The 9025-nt window shown below is 43.8% G+C and overlaps 1 protein-coding gene across 2 annotated transcripts in view; it reads left to right on the top strand.

Annotated features, from left to right (window-relative positions):
* Nucleotides 1-2254: 2254 nt before the first annotated feature.
* LOC126267390 (uncharacterized) overlaps nt 2255-9025 on the top strand; it is a 401079-nt gene continuing 394308 nt past the window's right edge. Inside the window, exon 1 of one of the 2 annotated variants that reach the window (XM_049972581.1) lies at nt 2255-2383. In XM_049972581.1, coding sequence (XP_049828538.1) covers nt 2293-2383 — 91 coding nt within the window. In that variant the 5' untranslated portion in view covers nt 2255-2292. The remainder of the gene's footprint in view (nt 2384-9025) is intronic. The other variant, XM_049972580.1, reaches the window with a different exon arrangement.

The following is a 9025-nucleotide window of genomic DNA, read 5'->3' as shown; positions in this document are numbered from 1 at the left end:
TGATAGAGGCAGCTACTAACGTACGGTAGATTGATAGGGAGATTACCGAACAACCCGAATCGCAGGTTGCTCTAACCCGCCCCTACTCCACAAGGGAAAAACGACCCACCCAGTTTATAAACAACCACCATCCTGCCGGTGAGCAAACGGAGAAGAATGGTAGGACGACCCCAAAGCAAAACGGCTGGTGACCTCACCAAGAAAACAAGTAGAATTTGACAAGAGTAAATCAAACAACATATCACCAATCACTTAACTTCTAATAAAATGCGATTTCTCGAGAAGACCTGGCGCAGCACCCCCAAATCGAACTCCCGAACCGTCCGCTGCCAGCCGCTTCAATGGACACAGGAAGGCGCCCCGATCTCCCGTCTCACGGCGTCGCAGCTCGCACCGGTCAGAGTGATGTCGTGGGTTGACTCATGTTGCTCTCGTGTCGACCGCGAAGTCACTGTATACCGCGACCCACTGGACTCACGTGGCGACCTCACATGCGCCGACACTCAAGACGGACAAGTCATCTTGTGTCTCATTGCGCGACCGATCAGCCGATCGATTCAACCGCCAATGACCATTGCCTGAGCAAACTCGAGCAGGCTGGCGCCCTATCGCGCAGACTCAGATGTTGGAACTAAGCCCCGACAGGGCGACCACTCGCTGAGTTGTCTTACTGGCGGAGTGGAAAGACTCTCATTTTGCCGGCTTTAAAGGCTGACCCGAACGACAGACATACTAGCACTCCGAACGACAGACAGACACTAACTGCCTAACAAATGCGGACGAGAGACTGACAAGCAAGCTGGGGACGAGAGACTGACCCAGACTGACCGACAGGTGAGTTTTTTTCTTTATTTTTATTTTCTACACCTTGTACAAAGGTGGGCTGTCTGCAGCATAATACGCTGCTCTTCAGCCGAGATTGATACAATATAAAACATAGCGGTAGTACAGACGATACAAGACAAATGGCGGCTAAAAAACTGTAAACACTGAAAAACAATATGCAAGAAGCCGTTCACGCTGGACAAGAAAAACACTAAAACCTGTTGACACGGCCTACATAACATGGATGACTGCGACAGCACACGTGAACAGTGGTGGCGTGACGGCGGAAGAACACTAACCACAAAACAAAGGCACACACACGAGACACTGATGGCGATGATCTCCGGCGCGCGAACGTCCACTGAGCGTGTACGAGTCCGGGGACCTGTCAAGAGAGGAGGAGGGTGTGGGAGAAGGGAGAGCAGAGATGCCAAAGGCAGGGGAGATAGGGGGGAGGAAGGAAGGGAGGAAGGGGGAGGGGAAGCCTGGGGGAAGAGTGGTGGAGGAAGGGGGTTGGGAGGAAAAGGAGAGAGAGGGGATGGAGGGTGCCCAAAGGAAAAGACACAGGAAGTGGGAGGGGAGGATCAAAGTTGATAGGAGGGGTAGGTGGAGGGGAGGAGGACAGAGGGTGGAGAGATGGAGACCGGGTGGGACGCGGGAATACAGGCTCGGCAGTGGCGGCGTAGGAGAGGATGGGTGAGAGAAGCAGATGAGGAGGATCTAGTTTACAGGTGTACAGGACCCGTATCCTTTCAAGGAAAAGAAGGAGGTGGGGGAACGGAAGAAGGTCGTACAGGATCTGCGTGGGGCAGGGGAGACGAATGCGAAAGGTGAGGCGGAGAGCATGGCGTTCAAGGATCTGAAGGGATTTGTAAAAGGTAGGAGGGGGGGGGGGGGCGGAGATCCAGGCCAGATGGGCGTAACAAAGGATAGGGCGGATGAGGGATTTATAGGTGTGGAGTATGGTGGAGGGGTCCAGACCCCACGTACGTCTGGGAAGGAGCTTGAGGAGACGAAGTCAGGAGCGTGCCTTGGCTTGGAGACTGGCGAGCTAATAGCGCCCCTTTGTTCGAGATAAGTTAATTCCCGTCGTGCGGCCATAAATCAGGTCGGAAACCTTTTCCCATGAATCACCTGAGTGCAAATGGAAGCTACGCCCTTTTCTGCCTTGCGTACGCTATACTATGTGCATACCGCTATACCGTGACTTTTGTTATCCCAATGCACGTACAATATTGAAAAATTGTAGAATCGTCGTTCACGTATTTATTGATGAGTAGGCGCCAGTGTTGTTTGAAGGGGTTGTGGGGCAGGGTGCTCCGTGCATCCGATGGGGAGTGGCGCGTGGCGAGCGGACTCTCGTGCCGGTGCCGGTGGAGGGGGAGGGAGCATGCGTGCCGGCGTCGGCGGCGGCGTCGCCCAGCGTGGCGTCGGGACGGCGGCACCGCCAGTCGTCGGCGCGAAGCCATGCCGCACGCGGCGAGTCTCCGCCGTCCGGCGCTGCTGCCGCCGCTGCTGCTGCTACAGCTCGCGTTGTTCGGCGCCCTCGCAGTCGCAGGTAGGGGCGGGAGCCCGCAAAGTGTTTTGCTCTCTGTATGTTCTGCACTGCTATCCTCATGCCTCACGCGCCTTGCTCTTCTTAAACCGGTTTATTTAGAATAGTGACAGAAGAGAACAAGAACTTCTACCCGCATTTCATACTTTTTATTCAATATCCTCCGCACCTATCTGACACTATCTTACATTTCTTTCATTTCTTCATGGTAATTTTTTATTCCCCTCACATCTTCCCAAATAATAGATAACGTGTGTTCCAGTACTTGCGCCTGAGAACAATTTTCAGAGTTCATTTTCTACATCTACAGTAGCTGTTATTCATGCTTCTGCGTATGTCATCAAACCGCCTCCTTTCCTTTTGGGGGAGTTCGACTCACACCTTTGCATACCTCGTCTGTTTACCATTTCATTATTGTACACGAAAATGGTTCACTTCTTTACACTCTTAACCTTTCCTTCTCTGCTATGCAGAAAACATAATTTTACAGTTTTAATCATTTTTAAGATCTGATGTTTGAATAAAAGAAATCTGTATTTCTTAACCAGGTTACCGCCTGTGTTCCCCTTGCTTCGTCTGCCTTCCTAAGTTAAGTAATGCACGTTATCAGAACCGTGCGAAAATAAGATACTAGTAAATTTCAGAAGGACTCTTGAACACTCGAGCGAAGAAAATACTTTGTACAAAGTTCCTCGTAGCTTAAAACCAGAGTGCGCCTCAAACTTGGACACTTGCCTCTTTAAACAATTTCAGGGGGTAAAGTATTAAAAAGTTACTGGAAGGTCGCAGATTGGCGTTGGAAAATGACGTGTATGTATGGAGACCTTGGGTAGTAAAAGATTATAGCCCTTGTAAAGAGAAGTCCAGGTTCGAATCAGTGTGCCGGACCACAGTTTTAACCTGTCACTTTCAAGACAAGTAAACACCTAACGCTGTTAATGTTGTGATAATAATCATTTCTGCCACATGAAAGACGTTCTCCTTTACAAATAACACTTACAACTTTACTACACCGACTGAGGTCACCCACTGCATCACAATGCGTTCGTTTTTATGTGGGGCAGGTTTCAAATATCCGTAGACTCTATTAATTTCAGCTTGTCAGGGTTCCAGGAAACCTTTTTGTTTCCTCCAACGAGGATGTGGCTTTTTTGTTTCTGAGGTTACGCATAGAGTCGAAAATTTAAAATTTCACCACCGCCTTATCTTTGTACTATTGCTAATCGATACGGAAAGCATTAAAAACTCGCAGAATCGTTTGTCACTGTTCCCTTAAAATTCTGTTAGTTACAACTGCGTCTAACAGTACTTGTTGCTGCGTGTCCTGACCTGGTGCCAAATAACTGTTGTGTGTTTTGCTCACTCATATAACTCCCAGCATTCACTACTGTAGAATAGCTTAGAAAACGGACGTGTTATGATTCTTTCCTCTCAGATCTCCACGCTTGGTAGACTACTTCACGACTTGTACATTTATTTGAATGCTGTTACCCTTTGCGTACACCGATTCCCTCATGACGCCGATTTATTCTTTTGATTGACTCAATTCAGTGAGCGATTACAATATTCTTCTAATTGATTTAGAGGTATATTACTCTAGGACAGGTGAGGTGTTGTTTTTCGTTCCTCTCCCATGCTACTCATTTTCAAAGGGCTTAGGCCTAAATGATTCCTTTATTCACGACGACAAACTTCAAACGTTTCTGCAATAACCGTTCATTAGCATCGCTGCATCGTTACTGTTAAGTATCTTTTTTTTCACTCACATTTCAGCCGAATGCTGTACATCATAGTGGAGTTGTGTGGAGTTCAGAGATGGACTTCCGAAACGGGAATACCTGCAGCGAGACACATTTTCTTGCATTTTCAGACAGAGAATGAACCGTTCGAGATGCAGTGATGACACACTGCAGAGGCAGACAATAAATAGAACAGTATCGCGGGACTGTATTTTGTGCACGAGTGTACTCCACGCGGCATTATTTACCTTGCATTACTCAGTCGGCACAGAGCATAAAGTAACACACACTGACAAACGTAACACTGTATTTTCTGTTTACATCGTATTTGAACATTAAGGGAACACTACGTGAAAGTCTCTCTTATTGAACTGAGCTGTTGCTGTCAACAACGGCAGAGAATAAACAAACTTCATAATCTGTCTCAGTAGTTAGTTTTTCGTCTACTGAAGCCAGAATTCTTGTCGGCAGAGGAGATCATATTTTGAATTTCTTGTCTGATACATATACTTTAATGCCCTGAGTAATGGTAATAATAATTCTGATGTAGTGTTCTTGCGCCAGTCTGACTGGACATTCGTATTTTTCCAGTTTTTTTTATTATGCTCCTTAGCAATTTCGTAAACATCATCGATATCTCGTGCTGGTGTGAAACATTCTGTCTGTTTATTTATACGATTTCTGTGACTTATCCCTGCAATTGGCACCATATATCGGCTATGACGGTTTGTATAACAAATAACCAGACAGGGTTACGATTCCCATGTGTCTAATTATACACTCTTCAAGATTTGAAACTGTGGTTTTAGATCGTACTAAAAGTAATGCTCTACTTATTCTTTACACAGTCTGCAACAAAAAGTGTTGATTAACAGTGACACTTCCCCCACCTGGTTCTCCGAAGAAATCCGTTAGTGCAACTAGTAATTATTGAAAGAAAGAGTAGTTATTTTCGATTCCCACAACAACTGAATAACGAAAAATTTATGAATGTAAATTAGGTTCACTCAGAACGCCTTTTCGATCGAATTCCTCTCGCCGGTATTATTGGCTCTAACAGGTGGGAAATTAAGAGACCACGGAGACACATGACATTTGTTGCGGTGACAAATGTGTTCCAGATGTTGCATTCAGATGGGCTCTAAGCAATTAGATGTAACTAGAAGAAAGATGAAACTAAAAAAGGGACATAAAGCCTTATTTATTCCTTGGTGTCCTAGACGTTTATCTTTATGTCTAGCGTGATATACGAAAGAACGGCAAATGCGCATCAATAAATATGAAGTTGGAACTTCGTGTTAAGATTTTTGTATCTTCCAAACTGTGTGCAACAGGAAGCGGACCCCAGTATTTGAACTTGGCACGCAACATGCTGCTTCGTAAGCCCTCATTGCACCATTAGTTGTTAAAATAAAGAATGAACACTGCAGCCAAAGTTTTAAATATTACTAAAACTCAATTCTTTTCTCAGATCAAATAGTAGCTCCGTTAAAGTTTATTTATTGTAATATTTTAAACACCGTTTATAACTGGTACAGTACTGCACGCCATAGTCTGTCCTTATATATCATCAGTCAGTTTTTCAAGTACTGATGGTAAATATATTATATTTACTCTGTGAATTTCGTTTAACAGTGTCTTTCTAATACATACTTTCCACTAACGAGAGAGTAAGTTCTAACAAGTAGAGCTCACGAGTATTGTGGGCTAAATTTAGAAGCAAGGGACCTAAACTGGCAAGTAGTTGTACATAAACAAAGACTTACGTCGATTTATGGTCAGGAAGTAAGACTCAGCATCTTCTTCTTTACGATTTTGTTGTTGTTGTTTTAGTTAAGAGACTGTAATTTAGAAGTTCTCAGTCACATGTGTACACTCATACACAGCTGTTGCGTGATCTGCGTCAATACTTCCTTTCTTTAGTTGTTATTCACTTCTCGACTCATACAATTTACATGTGTTCCATTTCGGACACTGTAAATTCCTTTCATGTTTAGTGGCATAAACATTTGATGTTTATACCATAAAATTAACAAGAAGCCTATCCTTAGAGTTGCCGAGCTATGCCTATAGTATTATAAACTGAAAAAATTGCATTATATTTACAGTATGAGAATAAGATGTCTTTGTTCTCACTGTTCTCTTTGTAGGAGTGGCACCTACCGATAATGTGTCCAATTAAATGACTACTCGATTATATGTATTTATTACCAAAAAGGAGGACCTATTTTAGTAACCGATTTTGCTAGTGCATGCCATGGGTGGAGCTGGAGCAAAAGGGAGGGGGGGGGGTCTCTAATCCTGGTAGTACGGTGGTAGAATAACTTTTCATCAACTGACTGTGCCTAGGACGGCAAGGAGACATGACACGACAGCATATAGTTTCTGATCACTGAACGAAGTGCACGTGACCTCGATTAAATTTGTCACTTCTCCGCAATGTCTCAAGACGTGACTGTGCATATGGTGATTGGTTCATCGTAGGTGGACATTAACGGCAGTACTGTCATTGGTACATAACGAAACAAGTTGCTATAGTGTTTCTCTAGCCTTCAATCTCCCTCTTCTCTCTCTTTCTCTTCTTCTTCTTCTTCTTCTTCTTCTTCTTTTTCTGCAACACGAAAAAGACAGTACGTACTCCACGCTCTTATTTCAGTCACCTTAAGAAACAATCAGGATGTACTACACCTTACACTGCGGTTCCAGATAATCCAAAGACAGAGCTGCGCGTAACGGTACGCACATATAAAATAACAGGAAGGCTAAAGCGTTACAATTGTACCCCCGGCCCTTCTGTTAGTATATTTACAGTGAGCTGCTGAAAATAGGCGTGAGGAACCATACTGGTCATTACAGTAAGTTTCAAAAATCTGAAATAAGTCCTTTGCAGCGGAAGACAGCTTTTAGTCAACACCAAGTTCCTGAGATTCGCGCTAGATGCAAGGCGGTGCATATTTATTTAAGAACATGGAGTCTGAAAATTTTGCGATGGGTATTGGCCAACAAACTATCCCGAAATAATACAATACATATCATGGCATGAATGTGGTTCAAAACTACGAAAGTTCTGAGCAAATAATTCGATTGGGAAAATGGTTCGAAAATGAATCCTAAATGACCTGTCTGATACATGGACCCTTCCACGTATATTCCTATGTTGTTCCTGACATGGTATACTGAATCGTCTACTGGGAGGTCGCTCAAAACTTCGGTTAGTAATGACCAGCTATAGTCATTGCTGATAATGAGATGCTCTAGACCTCTTGAGTTGACACCGCAAGCAAGCAAGTAACACTTAGTTCTTAGATAAGCATAAACATATGCATACCGCATATGCAGCATTACTTTCTCAACAATACCACAACACCTAGACATCTTCTAGCAACAGAATGCATTAACGTATCTGAGTAAATGTCCACCTATCAATATTCTATTGGTGCCAGACTAATAGGCCGGCCGCTGTGACCGAGCGGCTCTAGGCGCTTAAGTCCGGAACCGCGCTACTGTTACGGTCGCAGGTTCGAATCCCGCCTCGGGCAAGGGTGTGAGTGATGTCCTTAGGTTAGTTAGGTTTAAGTAGTTCTAAGTCTAGGGGACTGATGACTTCAGACGTTAAGTCCCATAGTGCTTAGAGCCATTTGAACCATCACAAACTAATAAGAAACACCCAAATCAGTAACCACGACATTCTCATTAAGTGATTGAGTTTATTACTGATTTGCTTTGCTCTCATTATGCTATGGAAATACGTCAAATTAGTTTGCATTAAATGATTTAGGATAAGTTATAAAATAAAGATAGCTACAATAAATTAGGCTGTGTTAAAGCAACCAAATTTGTGGGTCTAAATTAAAATTATGATGAGGTTGGTTACAGTTGTGTCGTCTGGACGCCCAAGTCATTTATTCTAATGATTAAAGATTTTGCAGACAGTAATATTTCTGTAACTAATAAAAGAGATTATATGAATCTAAAAGAGATCATGAAAAATGAGGAAAGATAAAAGTTCAGAGAAGAAGCAGAAATATGGGAAGACGCCAGGGGATGTATTAAAAAATGGAATGTTTCGAGGGAAGGAAGGAAATGATAACAGGCTCAACTTGTCTGGAGAACTGAAAAAGCAACATAGTGAAACAATGAAGGAATACTGAAAGGAAAGAAAGGAATAATGACAGATTGTGAATTGAGTTTGAATGTGCTCTCTGGAAGGCCCCTAAGCAGAAACAAAGAAGAAAAATCGTAAATTAGCTATATGTAACACATGCATCTCCTTTGGTGAAACGTATCCTGACACATATTAGTGGAAGTTAATATGGGGTGTTCCATCCTTCGCTTTCATGACGAAATCTTCTCTGGATGCTTTCAGTGAAGTGTCTGAAAGTTTATGAAGGAAGAGCGGCCCATTCTTCCTCAAGAGCCGAAACCGGAGAATGTAGTGATATTGGGGGTGTGGTCTGGATCAAAGTCCACGTCCTGCTACATTCCAAAGATGTTATTTACGCTGGGCTCACTCCAAGTGGCTCTGAGCACTATGGGACTTAATATCTGAGGTCGTCAGTCCACTAGAACTTAGAACTACTTAAACGTAACTAACCTAAAGACAGCACACGCATCGGTGCCCAAGGCAGGATTCGAAACTGCGACCGTAGCGGTCGTGCGGTTCCAGACTGAAGTGCCTAGAACCGCTCAGCCACAACGGCCGGTGGGCTCACTTCATTTCAGGAATATTATTCTCCACAGACCACTGTTTGCAGATGCTGGATTATAACACGGTGCATTGTCATGCTGATACAGTCATCTTCTGTGGATTGTTCCTCTCCTGTACGCAGCAACAATACGGTTAAATATGTTCACATCATTATGCGTCATGAGGGTGTCACACACCAACCATAAAAAGATCGCCATC

Source organism: Schistocerca gregaria, chromosome 4, assembly GCF_023897955.1.
Source record: "Schistocerca gregaria isolate iqSchGreg1 chromosome 4, iqSchGreg1.2, whole genome shotgun sequence".
In the NCBI taxonomy this organism is placed as follows: domain Eukaryota; kingdom Metazoa; phylum Arthropoda; class Insecta; order Orthoptera; family Acrididae; genus Schistocerca; species Schistocerca gregaria.
Note: the sequence above shows the minus strand (reverse complement) of the source record. Positions and strands in the feature narration are given on the sequence as shown.